Here is a 27,981-nt window from a genome sequence, read left to right as displayed (position 1 = left end):
TACTTCTATACATCATGTTTTCCTTTATTGTACACATAATTATACAATATACAACATAACTATTCATTTCATTTCCGTAATATTTATATAATACAGACTTGAATCGAAATAAGATTCGACTTGAAAAAGTTACCCTTACATCATCTCAATATCAATAAATTATAAATATATACTTATCCGCTAAGTCCATGATTAAATTATTTTAGTAACAATTAAGAGAATTACTTTAGCTATCACGGAATAATAGCGGTTAACCTTGAAATTTATGTCTCATCATTGAAAAAAAATGTTTTTTTTTTCAATTTTATTTGAGGTAAACCTAGACCGTATACTTTTGTTGTAGCACACGAAACGAGTATAAACTTCTTTTTTAATTCGCATCTACACCATTCGTTACTTCATCATATATCTTTGCATCTTCGTCCCGACACAACTTCTTTATACACTAAAACACGCAGGATCAACTTTATAGAAGTGTCTTTATAATGTTCACACAAAGAAATTTTACAATAATCCGACGATCACACGAGTACGGTACCATAAACTATAATTAATTAATTTCTTTTTCTGGTTTAATTAAATTACTTATGTATCTTTGTACAATAATTACACGACATCGTATACCGTTTTCTTTTGTATCATTATTTTTTTTATATATCATATAATCCAGTTATAATAATTATACATCAGTCAATTGCGACCGTAAACATTATCGTAGATTGTGTTGAAGATTTAACTGGTATACCTTTTTTACAGTTCGACCGTATACTTTGTGAGAAAACCTTGTACGAAGTTTTATTATTTTTATTTAAAAATTCTAGAGCACTAGAAATTAACGTTATTCCTAATCTACACACATTATTTACATTAAAGGGAATCTCGCAATTTCATTAGAACAAAACATTTAATTTAATGCGCACATTTGGAAAATTCTATATCAAAAATTAATTGATTACTTTTTGTTGAAACATCTTTATCAATAACTCCGTCTTCAACTTTTATTTCCTTTTTAAATCTCAAGAAGCCACTTCTCCCCGATTTTCCAATTGCGCTCATCACTCCCCCTCCCCCCGATCATGAAAATGAAAAAAGCGCGACGGCCAAATACAAAACAAAATCTCAAACTCGCAAAGACAGACAACAAACGACCGACGAAACAAATAGAAAATAACAAAACAAAAAAGAATCATCATCCGAAAGGGGGAAGAGGGAGTTCGGGGGTGGGTGGGATACAAGCGAAAAGTTACTAAAAACAAAGAAAACGGATAAAAACGAGCCGAATAAGAGACGACGCGGATGTGTCCTCCTTGGCGTTGCGACGCCGCCCACCGAAGCGCGCGACCTCTACTGGGGGGCGCTCAGTAAACGGAGGCGTTATTGTGCGTGTCGTAGTTGATCTGTAGGTACGAAGGAATGGCGGCGTTTAGTTCGGAGGCCCGCCGCCGAAGCGCCGCTATGCTGTGCCCCCTCCACATGTCTCCATCGTCGTCATTGGGCGATCCACCAGCCGCCCCCACCACCACCGGAGGGGTGGCGGCATTCGAACAGGGGATCTGAGGAGGCGGCGATGATGCCCCCACCTGACCTCCACCTCCACCCGCACCACCACCACCCGCATTGTTGCAGTACGTCATCATGGTGTCACCTGCAAAATGAAAAATAAAATAATGTTACTATTTTACAGTAATAGTTAAGTATAGATTACTAGAATATGTATAGTAAGTTAAGGAGAAATGTAATATTGAAGTGCTATGCTAATGTGTCTAACATCTTAATGTTAATAGAATTCAGCCAAAAATAACTGTCGTTCTTGACGACGTAAACATTTCAAGTTTATAAAGTTATATTTCAAATCTATCGATTAGCAGTGCTTTAAAGAATACAGTTAGGGCACAAATATAAAAGAATAAAAGCTCAAACTAGATTTAGCATTCAAAGTTATAATATCATATTTCCAATTGTATTTGCATGTGAGATGTGATACAAGCTTTGACTTTAATTTAGTGCCGAACAATAAATAAGTTGCATAAATTCTGACATTTCATGAAGTAAAACGTGAAGTTAAAAAATCACCTATTGATGAAGATCATGCATTTCTGAAGCTGACACAATCAAATGATGTCATGATCAATTGGGTGAGACAGGAGGATTAGGACACTTAAAGACAGTTGTGATGAACCTTATATGTGTGATTGTTTAAACGTTGGCCATTCGTTATTTATGGATAACTTTTATAGAGCTATACTTTAGCTAAAAATTTATTGAAATAGAAGATGAGCTTATAAAAGATTCTGTAATGATACCAAATTTTGACGAAAAATTGTGGATGAGAGAAATTTGTACAAAAGTATTTAAGATTGAAACGAGATAAAGAAGGAAAAGCTGCCTTCAGTTTGTGGAATCGAAAGAACATGATTCCCATTTTTTGGAAGATTTCATTAATGATATTTAGTCTTGGGTGTTTGAGTGTGACTCAAAAACCTAGCATCAAAGCAAGAAATTGTATATAAAGAGTTTATGGATCTACACCAAATGGTCAAATCAAGCTCCTCACTCCCAACAAACTGGGTTTCAATACTACAACGAAGATTGAAGGAGGAATTATCTCCGGCAATGTGTCATACATCTTGTAGAACCTTCACAAAAAGAGTTAAAGAAGCCACAGTAACATATATCATTTAAATTTGCGATGGTGGACTTTCTGAGAATATGGCTTAATATGTTTTGTATTATCTCAGTGTTTTTTTAGCATTTCTTCTTTTGGGGCAAGCACAGTTAGTATCAGTTGTTGCACATAAGTTTTAAATTGTATGATATGCACCATGAGCATTTAAGCTATTGTCTGTCTAACGCATTCCATTATGCCATTATATTTTGAATTTGAAGAGCTTATCTTGTTCATTGAATCATCGAAGTCTTTGAAAAATTGTATGTAGTTACTTCCCTTGTGTGTTCCTGTTGCTACAATATTAGTTGAGTTAATTGAGGTAACACAAGCAATCCTATATATTATAACTCTAAGAAAGTTTTTTTTTTCAGTTAGACCAGATATCGTCGTTTTTCTCTATCTTTTGTATTTTTCGACAGACTACTCATTATTATACGTCCAGAAGTGTAGAAAATTAATTACTGGTAGAAATATAGATATGTACATAGTTGATAGCACTGTGAAATGGAAACCTTGAGGTGTGTAAAATCTTACCGTTTTGTAGGTAAACATGAATTAGTGAGACAATCAGTTGTGTACTTTCGCTATAGACACGTTTTACAAAAACAATGATAGCTTGGAAGGTACGCAGAAGTAGTACCGTTCAACTTAGGAAAAAACCTTGGAAGAAACACTCATAGGGTCCATGGATTTCTGGACAAGTTGTAGATATGTCACAACTTACGTGAATAAGCACCTTTATCACTCTAGGAGTACTTTCTAGTTTCACAGTGAATATCACATCGATTCGCTATATTAACATGTTGCAATTACATGGAACAATTTTCCACAACTTTGCAAAATGTGGTTTCATATATCGGAAATAGTTCGGTAATCGCGTCATATCAAGCTTCGGTAACATTCCTTGTCCCTCACAATTACCGAATTCCATTCTGATGTTTTGAAATAAAGAATTCGTATCGTGTTATCTTTGTTGAGATGTTGTTGTAGCGATCGATGAAGAAACAAACCCAACCCAACAACACATGCATAGGAAAGAATTCATACGTATAGAAGGACGTCATCTACAGGCCATTATTTTCAAACATTTATAATAACCCATAGTATTGCTGTCTCTTAAAAGGCATGTCGATTAATTGCTATTATTATACTTTTTCAGATTCCTCTATTTTTATTGTATTTATCGAAAGTTCCTGCTTTTGTGTGTACAATACAGGAGTTATTGCTTCAACAGTAAACTTAATAACAGGAAGTTCAAACAATATCTCGTAGAAATTGAAAGTGAGTTTGATGATATAGAGTTTTTACTGTAATCAAATGACTTGGCTTAGCACGAAGGATTAACACCACAGCGGGTACTGAACTTAGTTGATGAAATCGATAATTTTTTGATGATAAAGAAAACTGAGTGATTTAGCTTTCCTGGTAGACGTGACAAATCACTTAAATGTTTTAAACGCGTGACTTCAAGGATAAGATTGATTGACTTTCCATCTTACCACATTTTATGTTTTCAGTGGAAATTGATGCGTTTTAGATAGCAAATAAATTTATGTAATTTCGTTCATATTTGTTATAGCAGAAAACATAAAGTTTGAAATCAGTTTTAAATGTGGCAGCAAATAATCTGGAGGAAAATATCAAAAAAAATATTAACTCAATGCAATACCATGCAGGCTTATTGTTGTGACACCAGGATGTAAGAGTTTTTTAATAGATGCTGTTATATTTTTGAAGACTCTATAAGATAGAAGCGATATAACTGGTAACATTCTATCTGGAATATACCTATGAGAAGTAATTAATCAAATTTTGATCTTTCCACCATGATGTCAAAAAATGGTGTGATGGCAGAGAAATGCAAATTGAGAGAACAAAGTGAAAATGGCTAAAAAAAAGTAGATTGAAATGTAAATGTAAATTTCAAAGTCATAGGAGTTCTTTTGAACTGAAGAACTAGATACCTTCAATTAAATCTATGAAAATATAATAAATAGATCATGAATGTGAAAAATACCAATCATATAATTTATGCCATAAATTAATTTGAATAAAAAAATCACAAAGTTTACTAAAGTATAATGGGTGAAAATAGAATTGTAGAAAAAAAATAATATTTGCAAGTACTTATTACGCTAAAAAGTGGTCGTTAATGTGATGTCGTCAGAAGCGAACAGAATAACGCAGAAAGCAGCGTGTATGCGAATGAGAATTCATAAACGTTGTTATTATTGCAGTTCGGTGGCGTGGCTGCTATGGGCTTATATAGCTGGTTAGCAAATAACTCACGGACGCTACTCAAACATATTAACAGTTCACAGGCAAACAGTGAAATTTTAAAAAGACGCTAATTGAAATAATGCACCACAGTGCTGCGGTTGGCGTCGACAATGTCGTTGGCCAAAATAATTCGGGGTTTGGTTCATGATAGAACTTGACAACGTAACGAGCCCCATAAATTATTCGCATTGATATTTGAGACGTAAATATTTTATAGTTGTGGTGACATAAATATAGATAGTTCATTTTTTTATGTAATTTAATCGAGAAGGTTTTGGCGGTAATAAGGCAATCAAACTTGAATCACATGATATAGTGAAAATACTCTATGATAATTGTATGCCGTTACTCGTAATTCGTTAGCTCGTGAATGAGTAATCGTATAATTGCTGTAATTTCGTCCAATATAATTTGCATTTATAATGGGAAACGCGCCATATTTCAAAAATCCATTTCAATTTAGGACACCTGTATGAACAAGTTTATAAACAATTTTATTAGATAATTCCTAAAATTGACCAATTATTTATTATGAAATAAAAAAATATATATATTTTATACACACGCAAAATCATATTGACAACATTACAACAGAATTATCATGTGTTAATCATAAGCAATTAAAACCCACGACTTGTGAATGAGTAACAATAAAAATTGCTATAATTTGTCTTCATCCTATAAAATTTTTATATTTCCATTACATTAAAATTCTATCACAAACGAATAGTTTCGACGTAAAATTTTCTCATACCTACAAGACTAACAACTTTGATACACGAAATATATACGCTAGGTAAAAGGTGCTAATTGTTTTTAATAACTTCTTCTGCCCAAACCCATACTACGTGAGTTTTTGAAGCAGGGAAAAAGTTGACGTAACCGGGACTACCAAAAGGTTCACAATGGTTCGGAAAAAAGGTGTCGGATCCAAAAAACGAACTCTGTCCGAGGTCGTGTAATAAAAAAAAAGAGCCATCCGGACGCGGTCGGTGCATCTCCGCCGCACACAAAAGCAAAGAGCAAACACGCCGTGCTGCGGCGTTTACTTTTGACACCTCCCGGCTGAAAGTAACAAGTTCGTGCTGACTCGCCAGTGGCGTAACGGCCGGTGAACTGTACCGAACGGCGAAAATACACAATTAGAGGTGATTAAAATGGGAGCCCGCTACCGTAGTACGTCCAAGCGACACTAATATCCTCTGTACACACGTAAAATTAGTACGGTGCGCCCCCGTTCGAACAAAATAAAAATCGGTCGTTATGAACACGTCAAAAGAACGCGCGCACGAGTTCTTGCGCAACTCGAAACAATTAAGTCAGCGGCTGTGCTACCGTCCGTGTGTATTTGAATTTTAAATTGATGATGGCACAGCCTGGGTTTTTATTACCCAAAATTACGACGGGGGATTTTCTCACCTAGGGCAATAGGCTCCGAGAACTGTCAATAGCTTTATTGTGGCTCGGAGCATCACTCAAACTAGCAATATGTTTTAAAAGTTAGAAAAAGTCGTCGAGTCACCAAAATGCGTAACGAGAAAGTATCTAATTTTAGTTTTAAACACTCACCTAACGAATTGAGACCGTAATGTGCTTGGTAAACTGTACTGGCGGCCGCTGTGCTGATAGGTAATGCAGGGCTTAACCCCGAACTTTGGTTTAATTGTCCTAGACCCTGACCGAATCCACTCATTGACACACCTCCTTGTCCTAATTGTCCTAATCCTAAATATAACAAAAATACGAATATGTGTTAATAAAAAACTATTTATTTTCGTTATAATATAAAGTTTGTTAATTGTGACACTTAACATACAGTGTGTTGCAATACTAATACAGTGATATTGGTTGCATACTTGCAATGATGACGATGATAGATAATTAATTAGTACTAAAATATTACCTGAAGCCATTCCCGCAACTCCCCATCTAGATTCCGTCGTACTGAACATACTAGTGCCGCACAAACCATCTCCCATAGCTCCAAAAGGAGGAAGGCCGTGCGAAGGTAAAAGGGCACCAGGTGTTCTAAAAACATTCGTTGTCTTCTTACGTTTCTTCCATTTCGCCCGTCTATTTTGAAACCACACCTACAAGAAAAAATCAATTTTTAAGTGAGAAAACGTCCAAAAGTTTTATTTAGGGTTGTATTAAGCAAGGTGAAAAGGAGGTAAAGTTTTGCGGGGGGAAATAAATCTCGGTGGAGATATATGGTCCCAAGGGCCAGAACGGACCGTCCGTACAGCGAGGATCGCTAATGGTCCTGGATTATTTAACAGCTATACGTCTCCGAGCGATGGATAACCAATGTCAAGCTTCCCCTGGAGGTTCCCAGTGATTCCCTGGTTGCCACAGAGAGGAAAGTGCTAAAGTCTGTTTACGTGGGGTCAGTCAGTTTTTGTGTGTTTTTTTTTTACAACAGTTTTATTGTTTTACTTAACAAAATTTCAAACTAAATTTTCAGTTAGTTTCCGTTTAGAAAATACATTTAAACTTTCGTGACACTTTCACCTGTTACAAATCTATTCCTTTAAATTATTAAATAAATTTTGCTTTCGTACAACGTTCTCCTAGTCGATAGTAGCCGATGTTTTCCAGCAACCTCATTGCGCAAGCGTAGGGCGGCGACCCCAGCATGATATTGAATGCAAAATCCCTTTACGAGCACCAGCAAGCACTTCACCGAGTCTCGCTGAATTTCTCTTGGACTGTTTCAATTTCCCACACGTTACGTCTGGTTGCAATTTCACATCATCAACTCTACAACTTTATCACTACCAATGGTTTTCAATACGTACAACTACAATTTCTCTTCGAAAACATAAAAACAAAACATATAGTTTTAGAAAATTATTTTGTTTTTAAAAATCGCTTATTATAAAACAAATTCTGTAGATAGAATATATAAAAAGTTTTTGTGATTCATTTTATCCCATTCTGACATCATCAATTCTAAAAAAATCGATTTAAAATTTCTTTAGGTGTTTATAACAATGTGACGTATAATTCGTGCCACCTGTGCAAAAGAAAATTTGCAATGCAAATAATTTGGGAGGTGCAATGTCATAATGTTTAGTTTGTAAAGTAGAGACAACATCACATTGGGCAACGACCTAGCGTTAGAGAGAACCCGAAATTCTGAATGCAAGAAATCCTTAGACTACGATCTTCGAGTCAGATATACAGTTTAAATATTTGTAGACGATAAATTTCATTTTTACAGTTGTTTGATGTCGATGCGGTGACGGTGTATTGGTAAAGGCTGGTAAACCGGTGGTCAACCGCTTCCTCTCTCTGCAAACCGCAACGGTGGTGGTTTGATGTTCACAAAACGAAGGGGTGAATTCCACAGATACATGTGAAAACTACCCCTGCTGCCTGTGTGGCCTAAAGGGCCACCACGAAAGGAAATGTCGATGAATAATGGATGAAAAGATTAAAAAGAAAAAGGGTAAAGTTTAAACCTAAAAAAGGATGAACCCAAGAGAACATCGATACGCGTGTAGTCGCCGCGTAATAAACGAAAAATTTAGCACTTTTTTTTAAGCGACGCTAGTATATAAACAGACGCCGCCGGCTGTTCTATAGCCATTTGCATTTTACGACGGTGTGTTTTTCTGGTTTCACCGAGACAGGTTTGTCACAAACGTTTGATAACTTTAAAAAAAGATAACTACCGTTTTACTTTCTGACTACAATAGATTACGTTGTCACTTTCTAAACAGTACAACGTATTGTATATTGTTCATACAACGTGTATACATATTATTTCCATTTTAAAGTATAGCATTATATGTTTATCTATGGTTTAATTCATCGCGGCAAAATACATCCACCTTCTGAAAACCAATAATAGAGAACCGGCGGGCAATATTTTTATTAGGGAGCTAGACCTGGGTACAGCACACTAAACCAGGGCAATAAATATGTTCGGCTTAGCGTCCTGGCTCCGGTACTATCTCACTTCATTCTAGTCCATAGTTGGGACAGGAACCGACGAAGCCAGCGCTTCGCTTCCAAACCTTCGTAATGAAACCCCTGCGAACACTATTTAGAACCTCTTTGTGACAGCATATTATAAAATCGAATTCTATGTAAGATCGTTTTTATGTTCTAATAACTAAAATAGAAATTAACTTGTAATAGAAGAACTCTTAATACAACCTTTAAACCTTGTAGTTCAAAGTTGTAAAAAAAAGTTTTAACAAACTACTTGAACAAAAAAAATCCTTGCTTTAGAATACGCACGTTTACTAAAACTTAATTAAATAATTACAAATTAATTAAAAAAGAAAATTTTCATTTAAATATTATTGATTTTGTAGAGAAAAATCTTATTGATCCCTAAATGGTGATGCAATGAGGGTCGTCGACTTGAATAAGGAACGGGGCGATATTGCTATTCTAACAAATGGTTAATATGTTAACGTTATTGCCGCGGTAAGCCTGCGGGGAGTTAATTTCGGCGCTGTTGGCATCATTAATCCCTAATGGGGCGAGGTTGATGTATGATCGGTGCCGGGCCGCGGCGCTACTATCGCTTTTGCTGGGGGACCTCCACCACGCCTCGACCCCACGACCTAACTCATTCGATTTAGGTGCTGCCCCGTCCCTGCTTGATAGAACATTACAACCTGCCCAGGATCCATATTGTCCGAAAGGGACTTTACGAACTTATTATGGCCTTTTAATTTACACTCTTATTTGATTTTCTTTTTAAAAAAATTTCTTTCGAAATTTTTTTTTTATATTTTTGAGTATATGATATATATGTTATTACATGAACAGGTTGAGAATCTTTATTTAAACTTTAGTTTATTAATGTTGACATCGGGAGGCAAAATAGTTTAAAGATGACAATGTTAGGATTGTGGGATTGATGACAAAGCAGTGACAATAATTTTCTGAACGTAATAAAGACAGTCTACTCTCTTGTCTTATCAAGATTATGAAAGCTATAATAGGATTGTGTCAGATGTGCATTTTATTTCTTGCTCTAAACGTAGATGTAATGGATTGGTGTAAAGACCATTTGACAATATAATGATGTTATATTGTATTTGACTTACGTGTTCATCTGTGTGAAGCTTCCTCAATTGTCTGCATTTTTCTTTCGCAGATAGAAATATCGTTGAGAATGTGAAGACGAATTTTACTACTTTTGAAGCATTACTGCGATGTTATTTTATTTGTTGTGATGATTTGAAACAAGTTTATTGATGGAAAACTAGTTCGATGTATCGGATTTTTTAATAGGGATGTAATAATTTTATACCATTCTGTCATACATATCAGAAAGACAGGATTGAACATTGGCAATTTCGCGTTCGGTATATTCCCTGAGCTTCTCTAACGTTATTGCCTTCTAGGCATAAACCAACGACTTAACTCCATGAAAAGGAATTGAATCGTATGAGCAAGGTGATTATTATTCGGTAGAACAATTCGATTAGCCTGATATCAAATCCATCCAATTCTGACCAAAAGTAGTGTGAAAATAGCGATCAGTGACTCTTGAAGCATATGTGAGTTTGTTGCGGTTAAATAACACTTATTTGACTTATTTACAAAGGCCAAAAATGAGCTTCTTCGCTGAAGATGATTTTTGGATTAAATTCAGGTGATTCAGATTTTCTTCCAACTTTAACAGAGTTCAATTTCAGAAATTTCGGCACTACAAATCATCAAGAGGGTTCACTTTACGAGTTAATTTCATCTTGTAAGGATGTAGGCACTTACGGCTGCGAAATTTTCGGTACTTCGAGCGGTGCGTTATCTCACTGACACAGTAATATCCAATAGTGAGTATAATTCAATTCCTTGACTTGAATTTATCCACTATAGCACGCTGTGCAGTTTGGTAGAACGATTATTATGACCGAAACTTGGAGTAAGTACTCTTAAAGTTGCGAATACTGATTCAGAATTGCAGTAGTTATTTTTAATAATTTCCTAACGTTGCTGGTTTGGAAACTACATCATGATAAAAATGTTAACCTTCATTGACGTTTTGTTCCTGTTAAAATAGAAAATTGTTGTATCTATTGGGAAAGCCGTTATATGCACAAGATCAACTGTACAGAATCAGTTATAGAATAAAGACTTTAAATGGTACCCCGAGATCCACAATTTTAATGGATTCCATATCGTATTTTAACTTTTTACCATATCTTATTCAAAACAGTCGAACGCTAGAAAGATTATGGAAATGTGCAAACATTTACACAAACTTCTTCATAATCAATCAGTCTCTGAAGGCCATTTAGTGATGTTTTAGGTTTCCTAAACCCACTGCTTTTCTATGAAAAATTTACTTTATAAAACGAAATTAGGAAAAGGCTGATAAAATAACTGAAACTGTAGTTATTCACATTATAAAACCAACTTTTTAAAGTTGTCGTATGATTTTAGCCACCAATTCTCTAACTAAACAGTTTAAAATATCTTAAACTAAACCTTTTATGATATTATTATTACGGTCGCTATTTCATCGAGCGATTTGTAGGGAAAAAGAAGAAGGTAGAGATGTAATTATTCCGAAAAATCTCAAATTTAGTTTGGATACATGCCGGATCAACATATTAATACCGGTTTTAGGTATTAATATTATTTTAAAACTGGGATGCAGTATTCATCCCGGTATTTTGTTAATATTTTATAATGCCCAAAATGAAATTCTATGTACAAAATTAACTTAAAGAATGTAGTGGATTCTTTAAGTTTAAACAACTTCAGTGCAAATTATGAAAGTAGGATTCTAAAAAGCACAAAGCGCCGATATTTCATTAACACTAACAAATTTTTGTGCAAATTTGACCTGAGGTGCTTTCAAAAAAATCTTTCCAAATTCACGCTTGTCTGTGCAATTACTTCTCTCTTATTATTAGTCTCCTTATTTTTCACAGTTCCTTCTGTTATTGTTTGTTCAACACTTGTGCATTTTTTATTCGCAGGCACAGTTCTTACTGGTGTCAATGCTGCATTTAAAGCCGTCTGCAGACGTCTTTGCAATAAGTCTCAGAATGGATCAAATCGCAACTTCTGATAGTTGTACTATCAGATATAACTTCTGAAGTAGATTCTTCCTGTAAATTTGGATATATGTCATCGTCACACTCTTCATATGAAAGTCACCTAATCAACCGTGTAATCTTTTTCAAATGATCAAACGTTAAGAAATCATATCGTTGTTATCATTTAGTCCCTTTTGCAGATACTGAAGTATCTGTGACATATCTATTCGACGGTGTAAACCACATACTTTTAAACATCAAGTAGTTGTAAAGCTAATAGACTTTCTTGTTGAGAAAACATAAATTTTCAGTCTAAGAATTTTCATCTTTTCGACATAAAGTGTCTCCGTTAATTTTAGAGGGGTCAATGAGCTAATTGTTTCTAACAGCATATTAAATTTATCATCAAAATTCGTAAAACTTTTCGAACATAAACAATATTCCACGTATTCGACAATCTAATTTAAGAGCAATGACTATTTTCTTCTTCGTCCAAATCGTCGTCATATTCTTCTTCATTATTTTGTATACTACTAGCATCTAAACTTTAAGTAGATTTACATAAAACGTCTGCAATTATTAAATTTATACCATGAGGTGTTCAACAACTGCTAAAACTAACACTATCTTACATTAATAGAGAGGATTACCCTAAAATACTATATATAAAGTATAAAGTTGGATCCATACGTTTTCCTTTAAAAATTTGAGGGATTTTATGTAAAAGTATGCGCATTCGAGATGGTACAGTGAAGATTATCGTCATATTCATGAATCAGACTTATGTCAAAAACTGATATTCATTGAGAATTTTACTTATTGAATCATTTTTATCTAACAGCTTTCAACAATGAATACACACATAATGGAAAAGTTTGTGGTCTACCACTTTTTTTATTCACTTATTTTCAGCGGTATTCTCTCCTAAAGCAAAGTTTTACTGTTTAGATTTAATTTCTACCTGGAAAATGTTTCTTAGATTCATTATGTTTAAATATTTTCATAAACAAATTTTATCTCTATTGATTTTAGTATGTTGGCAATTTAATTTCACCCAAAGTAGCAATTTTTATCCACATTTGTCAATTTGATTTGCTACCAGCTAACATTTGTGAGTTGAATTTGATTTGGCTTCATTTACAATTGAAATATTCTAAAATTAACTTGATAAAATCAAAGCTATATTTGATATGTTCTAAAATTAAATTGATAAAACTCAATTGAAAATGGATTGTTTTTGCAAAATAAAATTAATGAATCTAAATTTTACATGACACTTTCTGAAATTAAATTAACTTGAACATGAACTTAAATTATCGCTTTTGAATTAAAACTAGCAAATGTGTTAAATCATCACAACATTTTTTTTTGGTTCTTTAAAATGTATTTATGAATTGTATCGTTTTTCGATTAGACGGTTTTAGTATCTAACAAAGGCTAATTTGATAATTGAAACATACATCAAACCAAACCATGATATAAATAAAACATTTAAGATTAATTTGTTATTGATGCCAATACACATGTATTCATATATGTATAATTGATCTAAGGTGTTGACTAGACTAAAGTATGTTGCGTGCAATACGTCGAGGGAGAACGTGGACGGTCACGCACGGCTCCTAAATCCGCATTAAACGCGAGCAAATCAAATCATCACTCTTCATTAAGCATTTACACAAACAGTTGACTGTATAATGAAGCGCGGTTTTTATGGTCCGCAACGGGGGTGGTAGAAAAAGGAGCGGACGAACAATGAATAGGGGCGGCGAGATTTCGACGTTCACCCCCGTTTTTCGTCTCCGCCCCAACCCTAAGTCCCTGCGGGGCGCTAAATAATATTGGCCGAAAAGCCGCCCCTGCTGCATAAAAAACTCCGTCGTGGATAAAAATAACGGTCCGGAGAAAAGTGAGAGAGGAGGAAAAGGACGACGTCGACGACGATGGGGTGCTATCTCCGCCGTGAGGGGATTGAATTATGAATATTTAAAACGTAGGTAAATAATGTCGTTGGATTTCTCGGTTAGTTACCTCTCCCCGAAAATATCATCAATAATAAATTTTTAAAAATAAGCAAAATTCGCGTTAAAAGATCATCACTATAAAATTTTTCCAATCATTAGGGCAATTGAAAATTATTTAACCCTCTAAAACTAATTATAAGTCTGAAACGGAAGGTGAGGTTGACCACCGTTATCCCTTTGGTAATCCAGAACCCTAATCCGAACGGTCAGGAAATCGATGGGCTAAATTAAGCAGATGGATGAACGCAGATCGCACCTGGTTCGGGGAGGTGGTTTGTTTCATCTGTCCCACAGGCGCGTTGGTACACGCTATCAACGCCAATTTGCCAATGATTCATGCACAACACCCATAGAAGGGTCGGTTGTTTCGGCCCCGATGACTTGCGGCGTTGAACTAATCCGCTTGTAATATGTTTGCCTGACACGTAATTCGTATGTTTAATGAAGCACACGATTGAAGTGATTAAGAAAGATCATTGAAATTGGTTTTATCCATATTCACCAAGTATTAATCAGAATGTGTATAATTAGAAAAACTCATACTAAGGTGATCAAATTTCTATTTTATTGTCTAGACCTGCCCGTCTTCGGTAGACCCTACAAAGTACATTGTTCTTCAAATAATAAGTATAAATGTAACTATTGTTAATCAAAATTAAACAATCAAAATAAAACTTACGTCAAAATTAAAAACAACAAGACATACATTTTAAAACCCAGAAATGAACAAATTAATCACATTGATGATTTCGAGGTTATAAAGTAGGTTGGTTCTCAATAGGATCAATTTAAATTTGAAAATTTAAAAATTATTAGTGGTTATCAAACAAGTTCAGGCGTGAGCAGTGAACACAAGAACAGAAATGGAATCAATGCGTTAATCGCGGTAAAGCAAATTTGCAAAAAGAAGTTACAAAATCTCATAAAACAGGGAATTAACTGGACAATCATGAACCATATTGGTACAGTGGGGCATGGAGTGCTAGTGGTGCAGGTTTGAGCCGCCTCCAAACTTAAATCTTTCTTCCATTCGCACTTACAAAACTTTCTTGTAGCAAACATTCGGTACACAAAGACGAAAACTGAGGTTGCAAAGCAGGTTGGAACAAGTACAGAGTAATAACTGAAATAGAAAAAGTTAGGCAATTAGAAGAATCGTGTTGAGCGTGGCTTAACAGTACATAATGAATGTTATACATTTCTTATCAAACAAGGATTGGATCATATAAAAATGCAAATAGGGACAGTGGGGCATGGGGTGCAAGTGGTGCAGGTTTGATCCGCCTCCAAACTCAAATCTCTCTTCCACTTGCACTTACAAAATAAGTTTTTAAGTTTTATCTTCGTTTCTTCTGGGGAATGGGTCCCTCAGGCATCCGTACAATGGTTGGTACATGGGTGCAAATTGCTCGTTTAGGCTAATCGTGTTCGTGTTGTTTCTAATGAATCTGTTTATTTCATATGTCTCGATGAACTCCATCAAGTTACTCTTCGTTAATTGGTGCAGTAGTTTAATGTGTTTTGTTTCATCAAAATTGTGATCGTTAAAAATTAGGTGTTTATCAAAGTTCGATTTTGAGCTATTCTTGTGTTCCTTTATTCGTGTTTGCAGACTCCTACCAGTTTCTCCAATATATGTTGCGGAGCAAGTTCCATATTGGGGTTGGATACGCCACTTTTAGCTAAAATTGTGTCGTTTTTTTGGAAAATTTTCTTAATCTTGTGTGATATTGTTCCTAGGAAGGTTATTGACCTTCCTAGGAACGTTGTGTAGAGTTGTTGTGTTTTCAATCTCAAATTTATTCCGGACTCTTGAAATTAACCTTTGTATGTGGTGTTGTGGAAATGAGTTTTCATTAGCTATTTGTTGAATTATTAGAATTTCCCTCTCTAGATCTTGTTGTTCAAGATGTGACTTAAATGCTCTATGTAGATAGGTTCGGAAAGCTGCTAACTTATGGGTGTGGTCACGGTGAGAACCGAAAGGAATTACCGCGTTGGTCTGTGTAGGTTTTCTGTATATTGTATATTTTATTTTGTCATTGGAACGTTGAAGAAAATTTATTTTATTGTCAATCTCCGTTTCGACTGTGAAGTTTATCTTTGGGCGTAATTTGTTGATGTATTCGTGGAGATTGGCCATTAGTTGTTGTTCGTTTCTGACGAAAACTAATATATCATCTACGTACCTAATCCACGTAATAATCTCACTTTTGTATGGATTGATCTCATTAATTATAAACTTACTCTCCAGATCATCCATAAATAAATTGGGCATTATCTCACTTAGTGGGGAGCTCATTGGCAGTCCAGCGGTATATTGGTAGAATTTTCCGTTGAATAGGCAAAAGTTCTGCTCTAAACAGTGTTTAAATAAGTTATAGATGGATTTAGATTTGTTGTTGTCTTTAAGTTCGGTTTCAATCAGTTTTTCCAAGATCTTTAAAGTTTCTGTTATGGGTATATTGGTATATAAGTTGCTTACATCAAAAGAAATCATTTTGAATTTATCTGGTAGTTTTATTTTCTTAATTAAGTCTGGCAGTTGATTGCGGTTAGTGATTGTATGTTAAGGCGTAAAGTTAATATCATTTCTAATGAACTTTTGCAACAGTTTAAATAATTTGTATGTGCTGGATTGAATAGAACTGATAATCGGTCTAATTGGTATGTTATTCTTATAAATTTTTGGAAGAGCATAGAGTTTCGGAATGTGTGGGTTCATGACAGGTTGTTAATGTTACCCAGGACTTCCCTCAGTATTACGTTAATTTGTTCATTTCTGGGTTTTAAAATGTATGTCTTGTTGTTTTTAATTCTGACGCAAGTTTTATTTTGATTGTTTAATTTTGATTAACAATAGTTGCATTTATAATTGAAGAACAATGTACTTTGTAGGGTCTACCAAAGACGGGCAGGGTCCCGAAACCAGGTCTAGACAATAAAATAGAAGTTTGATCACCTTAGTATGAGTTTTCGAACTTTAAAAGAAACATTTTACAAAATAATAAAATGAATGAGATTATGTAAAAAATTATTTGAAATATACGAGAGAACTTTTGAAATTGTACAAAAAAATTCTAATAAAATCTTCACTCAAACAATAAAAATATAAAAGCTGAAAAGCTATTTGATATTGAGTAATAATAAAAAGATTTGGTGAATGTAAATAAAAAACAATTTTTTGTGCGAAAAATTTACTCAAGCAATCGATATCAATTTCCCATTGTGCGCACATAGTCCAAGCGCCGGCGGCGGTGGAGGAGACGAGAGGTGTAGGCGTCGCGACGCCGCGGCCGGGCTGGTTAGCTGTTTACCGTGGAATACCGTATTTGTCAGGGGAACAGAGAGAGCACAGCATCCTCACCTGCACACTAAAATAAATCCTGTGTTGGTCGTCATTTTTCATTATGACCGTCGACGGGTTTCCTTTGTCGGAACACGCGATTTCATTTTTGCCCGGTAATTGACGCTTGCATTTCGGACGTCATTGTCGTCGACGCGATATGGAATCCTGTCCGTCCCTCTTTCAACAAACGAACGAACGAACGGTAACGCCAATTAATATTAACCGCCCTGAATCCGTATATTATCTGTACAAAACGGGCCTCTGACTGACGTATGCATCGCTCCTGTCGTACGCCACTGTTTTATGTGTGTTCGAATGTACCATACCGGCCGACAAACTGTTATTATAACGATGCAAAGCTCTCAGGAGATAATAGGAGTTTGATAGGATTAACGAAGGTTTCAATTTGCCGCCGTTCATTCACTCGATTTCGATTTTATAAATCAAAAATGGACAGTGACTGACTGACTGTCCACTATTTCTAACCTAATTCACAACATTTTTATTAATAATTAATGGATACGATCAAAACAATTTCAATAATACTCAAATTTTCAAATCAGTTCATTTCTATATTTGTATCTCAGAAATACCTAGTATTCTCATTTCGGTATACAGATAGTTTCACGTGAGGGTGAGTTTCTTCACAGCACTTAGGTCAGAAAACCTGCCCAATCTTTTCATGAACGTTAATACAGAACAGAAAGGCATGTTCCTTATATCCGAAATTTGGAGTCATCATAAACAATATGACTTACCGTCTTGTCTTCCATTTCACACTCTCTACAAAGGGGTGTATTCGCCAGCTTCATGTAGAACATGTGCTTACGTAACCTGCAGTGTCCGGTCAGAAAGTAGGTGAGCACCTTTTGACTTTCCTAGAAACTGAGTAGATCTCTTCCGGTCAGGGTACATCAGAGTTTTCTTTGCAAAGACAGCTACTGCTGTCTCATCCCATCTATCGCAAAAAGCTCGATGGGAAATGGAGTTTATCGGCTTTTTTGATGCAGCAATTTCTATGCATCTTTTAGTGCTGAGCAACAAACTATGGCTTCGTGAGCTACCATGGGTCTTATCACAGAAGTGTAAATCCACATTGTCACTTTCGGATTTAGTCCCCAAGTATTCTCAAAGCCCTTCGGCACTGGATTAGTACAATCGTTGCTTTTTTGGTTTTGCAACTAATGTGTGATTTCCAAGTTAGTCCTTTGTCCAAGATAACACCAAGATATTATTTCAGATATTATTATAGAAATATATTTCAGTATATATTTTGATGTATATAATCTGAACCTAACTTTCAAAATGTTTTGATGTGTTTTTTTAAATGTTCTAAGGTGTTTAACATTATTTGCTGTGGTACCTACTGAAGTGTAAGTGTAAACATGTTTGTTGTTCATCCTAACAAATTTTTTGTCTGTGTGGGGAAGTTCGCCTTAAAAGGCCATAGAAAACTTTTAACCATAAAATTATCTTCTTGATGAACAAAATAACAATTTTGCGTATATAAACTAAGTATCTTGAAAGTCCCTTTTCAGATTATTATTTTTACCTGACAAATATTTAAACAAAGATGGATATAAAATACAGTATCAAAACATATCTACAGTGCATTTACATCCGTAGTACAACTTTATCATCAATTAGGTCAGAAGGTACTCAAACTCATTCTATCAAAAGCTAAATTCTTTCTAGTCGAGAATACAACAACGAAACCTTCTAACTGCAGGGACAAAAATTTCCTGTTTCAGATTAACAGGTACTTTCGTCGATCAATATCGACATTTAGAATTCAGTTATATATTTCTGCTTGGTATGCAACATAACCGACTATTTATTATAATTGTAGAATGTCATTTGTGAACTTAGGTTTTGCACGTTTAGCCATGCCCAATTTTTGATCTTTGTAATATACGAAACTACAGAAAACATCATATCAAGAATTGCATCCTTTTTCAGAAATCTAGTCGAAATTAAAACTAATTGTCTAAAAAATGTTATCATATTTCAAGTAGGTTACAAAATGTGGTTTAGTCAAGCAATAGCGACCTGTTCAAATGGACTAGATAACTTGACAACATTATTTATGTTTTCACAAAAACTTGATGCTTGAACATTTATCATCTCCTAATCACAGATGATAATGGAATAAGAGAGGGTGAGAATGGAATCATGTTTTTATTTCGACTAACACTAAAGCCTTCCAGCAGATCACATTGTGAACAATTTCTATATCATGTAGATTTTCAGTTTAGTCTTGTAAAATATCAAAGAGTAAAACAATTGCTGCTAGATTTAATGTCTGACTGCTGCGTCTTAGGACTGATATACGAAATGATAGCCGGCCAACCACCATTTGAAGCTGATAATGACGACAATCTTTTCGAATCGATTCTTCATGATGATGTCTTATATCCAGTTTGGTTAAATCATGAAGCCATTAAATGGATTTGTACTAAAGTGTTGTAGTCCCAGCGAAAGACTGGGTATGTTACTTACTCATGGATGTGAAGCTGCAATTAGACAGCATGCTTTCTTTAAAAATATATATTGGACAGCTTTAGAGGAACCGTGAGTTTCAACTTTTGTAACAATACAATATGTCTGAAAATATGCAATATATATAATAAGACATCGAAATAAAATAGACAGTGTGCTGATGTCAAATATGATAACTAATATGACAAATTGACACACTTAACAAACATTAGTCAACGGCAATTAAGTAAGAAACAACATAGGTTTTCAAATTCAAGGAATTAAGACTGTTTGATTTGTTAGAAGGAAGTAAGAACATGATTTCATCCTAATCCTGACTTTTCCCAGCATCCACTTTGATGAAAAGAGGACAATAACCATAAATGCGTACAAGTGTCAAGTTTTTACATGAATACAAATAATATTAATAATAACATATACACATCGATTAAACATCACAGCTTATTCAAAAGAGGAGAAAACAAAAACTGCTCTAAGATTTAGCTTACCTAATAAAACTTAAGAGTAGATTTACCCTAAGACACAGTTGGATTTCGAAATTTGAAAACAATTACAAATTGAACTTACTGAAGTGTGTAAATAGTGATAGTATTAGGCTCCTCTGATTATTTAATGTGAGAAGCAGTGTCGGAGCAATCGGAGCAATCAACGATAAAATCCGGGGGATGTAATTACTAACAAAATTTAAAAAGAAAATACTAAGACGCAATATAATAACCTAGCGGCATCAGTTACTTGGCCTTACCAATCTTAGAAGTGAAAATCAAGAAAAAAAATATATATTAATAGAATTAAACATTTTTGAATGAAAATCACCATATTCTGCACCAACTAATAATTCAAGGTTTTCGTTGAATGAATGTAAAAAGTTTAAACTTTCAGCACCTATTTCATTTATATTTGTATCTTATAAATAATAAACTTTGTGAATGAGATACAAAAAAATAATACCCATAAGAAGCTGATAATTAGTGTACAACAATCAACCTTGTGTATCTATTGGAGAAAAACTACTTATTTTTAGTATCTAAATCCCGCAGGATTTCTACTGAACAATATTACTTAGGCTTATAGAATCAAGTTTATATGGTTACACAAAATATATAAGGTTAATGTCATATGTTCCTAAACACGAAGCAATTGTGAACTAAGTTCTAATTGCATCTCAGGTACATAGCTATAAACTACAGCTCAACTAAGGATTAAGTTGATGCACTTGATAAAAAATGTGCATTTTATTATATCGGACAAAACACAAGGAGGTGGCGTCAATATATTTGTATTTTATAGAATGTGTAAAAATAATTTCAGTTACCCAGTTTGACTTTAAGATAAAATTTTCTTTTCAACTTGTAAAGTCATAAATAGAACGTCATCTGGTGAACAATCATACCATACAAGAAATTGGATTTACTGTAGGATGGATTATAAATGTATTTCCAAGTAATTTGCTTCACTATCAGGGCGTATCTACATCAATATAGTAGCAGTTATAGATTAAGTAATGTATTGTAAGGTCGGTTGCCTGCTTTTCCTTTCTTCAATGTTGCTCTGGTCCCCCTAACTCTTTTGCAATTGTAAAGCCGGGTTTATACAGACGATTTAGCTGTAAATTTAAATTTAAAAATTTAGCTGTAAGAGTTAAATGTATTGAAACCCCATGTATCGTTTATACAAAGCTGTAAGATTTAGCTGTAAACATAAAGTTGGTCAACTTTTCTAAATTTACAGCGTCACACATGCGCAAGACGACCTCAATCAGCTGTATCCAATGATTGGCCGGTGTTAATAGCGCGTTATAACCTAACCTCAACTGTTGTTTATTTCTGTGCCAATAAAATGAGTGAATTCGATGGAAAATTAATTAAAATTGTTGAGAACTACCGATATATTTACGATAAAAATTTTTCTGAACATAAAGATAAGATATTGGTAGAAAATGGCAATACAAAAACCAGTAATATTTTGTTTCTTGAGGTTGCGATTCTGTAAATCTTAAATTCTGTATAAATCAATTTTTTTCTTAAAGCTAAATAAAATCCTTAAATCTAAATCTTTAAATTTAAATTTACAGCTAAATTCTGTATAAACCCGGCATAATAAGCTATCCTTTGCCTCTTTTTTCTACTTTTTCTATCATGGTCACCGTCCTGGTTCTATTAATGCTATATATTTCATATGCACTCATTTTTGATACTTTTGTATAACTTTTTCCCTTTCTCGTGTTAATATTCGATCATTTGGTTAATATTAGAGTTTCAGTTCTACGCAAGAGTCGACAGTAAACTAAGTCGTTCGGTTTCGTTTTACTTACACTAAACATTGTAACTCGGAAGTTCTTTGGCATACACATGCTATGCTAAATAAACATTATCAACGGCAAAACGTAGAGTGCATATCTGCCTTTTTTTCATTAGTGTACATTTCTTTTTATTGCTAATAACTATAAGCAAAAACAGCGTAGACAAATGATTCAATAATAGTCTCTAAATCAATAACAGAAGTTTCCATTGCAACTCTAGAAACTTGTACAAATATAATATGCATTCCTGTAGGCATGTATAAATTGAGTATCATGTGAGTTGTAACGCTTTCAAAATCTTCATTTTTCCAATTATGATCACTACATATTCTGAGTCCCTCTGACCTGAAAATGGAGTTTCTTTTAAACAAAATTGAGTTGATATTCTGAATTTTTGCCAAAGTTTATGGTAAATATGCCAAAAAGCTAATAAATCAAATACTAAATTGGATTCATTTTTTATGTGAAATTCTAAGCAAAGTTCTTCTGCATATCTTAACTAGACATTTAAGGTCTTAGTATAACGAAGAGCAATCAAAGAAGAATTAAGAATTGATTCACAGCATTCCATAATATTACCCATAATTAAATTTATTTAAAATTTCATACCCTATAAGTAATCATTTATAGTTTGGAAAAACGAAACGTTGTAAATGAATTATTGGTTTATCCACGATATGCTTTGTTAAGAATTAGTACAGACACTCCATTTTCATCTCTGCGTTTTCCTGTCCCGGAATCATAAACGACATAACTCACGTAGCACAGTAAACGGCCTAACTGTTGACACATGCATAATTCAAATTAGTCGTCGTAACTTTTTTTTTCACTCAACGAACCTGCGAGACGTGCGTACGTCATACGTGTGTCAATATTGCTTGGAGGGGCGTCACATACGGGGCGGTGGATTTATCACGTAGTTGCCACGGTGTGCGTCGAATGTCAAGTATCAATCACAGACTCTCCCTAGTGATGTGATGTGGCATTTGCCGCACATTGGATCAACGACGTGCTCCCATCAAAGAATATCTAGATCCATAGCACCGAGATCAAAGTACGATATTTTATGTATTATGGATATGAAGCTTTTTAGTTTTTTTTTATTTTGAGTGTCTGATGGAAATTTTATATGAAGAAATGTTTTAGATATTATTTAAACATTGTTATTTTAAAAATTAAAGTTGGAATATGCTAGGGTAGATGGTTTCAATTAATTTTAATTAAGGGGTGAAGTTTCGCAGAGTTGACAATCCGCCTGACTTCCGGATTAGGGTACGAAGCCGTTGTAGAGCTTCCTCGGAAATCTCCTCAAATCTATTCCCCCAGAAAACTCACCTTTACCAACCGTAAATACCCTCTTACGAAAATATTAATTCTTATGAAAATATTTAATGTTATTACATAGTTACATAACAGAATGATTTTAATTATTAAAAACCAATGTCAAAACTTTTCAATACAACAATATAACCCGTAGTTTTATATTTTGTTTACTTTTTAGATACAAAAAAATAATTCAATTTAAAATGTAAACCTCCCAGCTACGATTTTTCAATTCGCATTTAAATGGGTATCGATCGGGACAGCCCTACACATTTTTCGTTGCACAACATTTTTACTCCCCCTATTTTTAAAGTTAAAAATTGCTGCAAAATCTTCCTACCTGTACTCTAGACTCGGTCAGTCCGATTCGCATGGCGATTTCCTCCCTCATAAAGATATCGGGATAGTGGGTCTTCGAGAAGCACCGTTCCAATTCGTTGAGTTGGGCCGGCGTAAACCTGGTCCGGTGCCTTTTTTGCTTCGATGGTTTGTCCCCATCATTCGAATTCGTCCCTATTGAATTCATTGAAGGTATGCCACCGTCGCACAACCCACTTAAACGGGGTTGGTCCACTAATTTTAGTTCCCCTTGGTGCCGTTTCAGGTCCTCGCCACACATCTCTTTGATTCCTACAAAAAATTTAGTGATAGCGAAATCGTACAATATTTAAAAAATATTTAATTTAAACGTATCCATAGGGAAATCAACTCTAGAATATTTAGAACATTTTCAATCCATCTTTATTTAAGTATCCTATCTCCGTGAGTAACATGTATCCTAGGTGAAACTGTGCAATGGTTGGTTAAACACAAGGTTTGCGGATTTGTAACCGAATTGTAGTAGATATCTAATTGAACAATCGAGAATTTCAAATGTTCATCAATTTTAAAGACATTGAATCTGCTCTATTTTATCTCATTCTGCATTTTTAAAATAAAAATTTTGTGTTTTATTTTAACTTTTTGACAGAGAAAATATCGATGTGTTAATCGATGTTTCCTTTGTTTTAAAAAACTTATAATGAGAAATGAAAAATACCTAAAACTCCCGTAGAACTTATCATGTTTTATTTATGATCATTTTCACTGCTATTCCAAACATGTCACTCATTGGGAGTTTAAAGATATCACTAATTATCAGCGCAAATAATCGTTAATCAAGGTTCTATGACCAAAGGTTCGTTGTAGCACATGTACAAGCCGCACCATGCATTGCGAATTTGGTACTGCCTTTCAAGATTATAACATCAGCAGTAGTCAAACAACTGACGAACACAAATGACAAAGAGGTCTTTTGTAATTTACAGAAGTTTACATTTTTATTTGAGTTTGCTTCCTCTAAATTATGTTACTACTAGTTGTCTATACGAATATAAACGAAAATAAATTAAAAACTAACTTTTCTTCAAATACGTAAGGCATCATATAAACATTTTTGCAACCCGAACAACAGGATCAGGACAAAACAGAACATATTACGTGCAAAAATGTACAAGATTTGTAAGTAACTACAACTGATAACTGAGACCACACCACAAAATTTCTAATTTCATCTGCAGATAAAGTTAGGACAAAATGGACAGAATGACCATCGGAATATCACAAAGACAGTTCCAGAAATCGGATGCGACGGTCCTTGCTAAGGAACAAGGGAATGGCTATCAAATTTAGATAATCTGGAAATATTTCAAACAACGACTTCGGGATTTCTTGCATAATAAATAACTAGAATTCAATGATAAAGTTCATGACGGAGGAAGGCAAAGACAACCGCGTCAATCTATACACTTCGCCTATCTGCTTTGTTTTAGGCATGACAAAACGCCAAACAATAGCCAGCAAACTAAAACAAACAAAAACGCGCTATGGTCTATGTATTGGAAGATAGTCTATAGATTGTCAAATAAAAGCACGTTAAAGTGATTTTAGATTAAAAAATGTTGATCAATCAACAGTCAGCAGAAAATGTGGAAGATTAAAAAATAGAATTGGACAAGACCAGAATACCTACCAGTAACACCTATTACAACCAGAAGATAACCAGAGAAGCAATACAAATTTATCGCCATAAGAATAATGTCAATACAGAGCCATAGGAAATGACGACTATAATTTCTAATGTCCACGCCACCTAGTGAAAACGACATAAATGACATTTTGCTATGTTGTTGTAGCTAAGTAAAAAGGTCATTTTGGCGTTTATACCATTTTGGCTAGGCAGCGTCGATGTAATGTTGGTTCCTAATTTGAGCATTTTAGTTTCAATACCATAAACAATTTGCGCCATATGTCCCCAAAAAGCAGGAATACAATTGAAGTCTTAGTATATTGGTAGAAAGACAATTCGTCGCCTCAAATCAATCATTTAATAACTTCTTGTCTATGATGAAGTGGAACACCATCATCTTTTGTACATTAAACATTGGTTCCTGAAGAATGTTACGTTAAACGTTATTCTAATAAATGCACTGCTAGACCTGGTGCTAGACCCATTGCCATTGTTTAATTTCTAATTTTTTCTTAATTTCTTATTTGAGTATTTTAGTACGTTTATAATACAGAATGCGCATGATCAGAGTATTTCTGTGGCAATTCATTTGGTTTAGTCATTCAACAACTTATAAATACATATTCAGGTGTATTTTTAAAAAAAGCAAAAAAATTGTTAAAAAAATCTAATGAGTATTTGCGTTTAACGTTTTTGTACCTCAGACCTTGGTTTATGTTTGCTTTGTTTCGATTTTGTAACGCTCAAATATGATTATTATAGTAATTATTGATAACCTCTCGCGTAAAGCATGTGATATAAAGTCATTATTTTGGGTATATTGCTGCAATAATCGATTATAAAATAGTGAGCACATCCAATCTGTAGAGGTTGAACATTATATTAATGGTAGCAATGTAGAAATTCGCGGGACAAAGCTTGTCATATAAAACTATATTTTAAAAATTGTTGCAGTTGGAGGATTATCACTAACAGCAACCGTTATAGTTCCCTAATGTTCTACATTAACTACACAGGATTTTATTTTATTTTGACCTGTTTTTCGAAATTGTCGAAAGTATACGGTAGAGGGCAAAGTAAAAACTTTATCTTGCTATTAACTAACCTAATTTTATTATTAATAAATCACAACAAATTAAACTAACTATATAGTATTAAATTAATTATTTTCTACAGAGGACATGTAGGCTTGAATGTTATATAAGACCTACAATAAATATGTGGGGAAGCTGGAATTACCGATTTATTTTCGTCTTCAATAATAATACCAATATGAGGGTGAGATCAGAATAGTTGTTGATGTTATCCTATCCGGGTTGTTAATTTGACTCCCAGTTAAAAGTTAAATTTTCTTTTATGAAATGAAAGGTAATTGCAATAATCATTTATAGATCAGTGGCAGAATGTATATTTCGAGGAAATTTTTACTTAGAATATCAATAATAAGAAGTACTTGGCTTGCTAGTGATACCACATTTTCGGTGAGAATGATAGAATAGAATTCTTTATTCTTGAGTAGTTTTGCCATTCCAGTATTCAAGTTCCAACATTTTGTTCTGCTCTAAGCTTCTAGATATTAATATGATATTTTTTGAACAAACTGAAGATAGTATAGTATAACACAGTATTATCAAAATAAATTCTGGGATGCAATACACTTTTTAGATATTTAATAAAAAGATAATACTTTTATAAAATGTTTCAAAATGTTATGAAAGTTTTATGCCAAAGAATTAGGATATTTTCTTAAAATTGGTATAATTTGTGTGTATTAGCAAAAGAAAGGTGAAGAGACTAAACATTATTAAATTCATGATAACATGCACCTCATAGTATGTAGATAAAAGTTGATTAAGAGAAGAAACTCAATGAGAAGAAAACAAAAAATAAGTATCACTTTCTTGAACAGCTCTATCTTAAAGAAATTAATGGTACATTAATAACGTACCGACCATCATTGTGATGCCGGTCTCCACTGAAATCTCCTCATTGTCGATTTGACCAAAGTATTATCAATACCTCAAGCACAGCACAAATTCACAACGTATACAAAATGATAACTTGAAGACACCGAATATCGAAAAGGAAGCAAACCTTCGCGATATGAACACCGTGACGAGAAGACGAAGCGGCCGTCGGCGGAAGCTCGAGACGTACTGACCGAAGGTCTTCGGGGGGGCTCATCAACAGAAGCTTCCACCTCCACCCCCCCGCCTCAAGCAAATGCCCCCCGAGTCAAGCCAACTGTAATGAGGGCGAGGCTCACCAAATTATCCCCCAGTTTAACCCGGTTCAAGTCGCCGTCGTCATCCGCTAAAGACTTTAGCATTAATTAGCGGTAGGTTTTGCCCTCCCACCCGGACGACACTTACCGACCGAATTGAGATTGTTGAGCATGATGGAAGCCGCAGACGCAGCGGCCGCAGTTCTTGCTGTGAAGGCCTCCAGAATATAATCTTTCGCCGGAACGGTAAAGCACCACCGTGCCACTGTTTATTTAATGAGTACTGATTTG

General features: G+C 34.4%; 1 protein-coding gene across 3 annotated transcripts; it reads right to left on the bottom strand.

Annotated features, from left to right (window-relative positions):
* LOC111425610 (homeobox protein orthopedia-like) lies at positions 1-27,959 on the bottom strand. Of its 3 annotated transcripts, none has more exons than XM_023059739.2 (5): positions 27,839-27,959; positions 23,799-24,088; positions 6,852-7,038; positions 6,518-6,673; positions 1-1,645 (listed from the first exon to the last, which is right to left on the bottom strand). In XM_023059739.2, exons 1-5 carry the CDS (start codon positions 27,861-27,863, stop codon positions 1,359-1,361), a joined length of 945 nt encoding a protein of 314 aa, XP_022915507.1. In that variant the 5' UTR covers positions 27,864-27,959; the 3' UTR covers positions 1-1,358. The 3 variants fall into 3 exon arrangements, with proteins under 3 accessions (XP_022915507.1, XP_022915508.1, XP_022915509.1); XM_023059740.2 differs by lacking the exon at positions 27,839-27,959 and adding an exon at positions 27,415-27,641; XM_023059741.2 differs by lacking the exon at positions 27,839-27,959 and adding an exon at positions 27,419-27,641.
* Between the last annotated feature and the right edge of the window lie 22 nt (positions 27,960-27,981).

This window comes from Onthophagus taurus, chromosome 7 (assembly GCF_036711975.1).
Source record: "Onthophagus taurus isolate NC chromosome 7, IU_Otau_3.0, whole genome shotgun sequence".
NCBI lineage: Eukaryota > Metazoa > Arthropoda > Insecta > Coleoptera > Scarabaeidae > Onthophagus > Onthophagus taurus.
Note: the sequence above shows the minus strand (reverse complement) of the source record. Positions and strands in the feature narration are given on the sequence as shown.

Excerpts from the sequence above, each read along its gene's own strand:
- LOC111425610 (XM_023059739.2), bottom strand. The coding sequence starts at position 27,863 with ATGCTCAACAATCTCAATTCGGTCG. Across the intron at positions 24,089-27,838 it reads CAACAATCTCAATTCGGTCG|GAATCAAAGAGATGTGTGGC; the intron begins GTAAGTGTCGTC and ends AATTTTTTGTAG. Across the intron at positions 6,674-6,851 it reads AGTTGCGGGAATGGCTTCAG|GATTAGGACAATTAGGACAA; the intron begins GTAATATTTTAG and ends TGTTATATTTAG.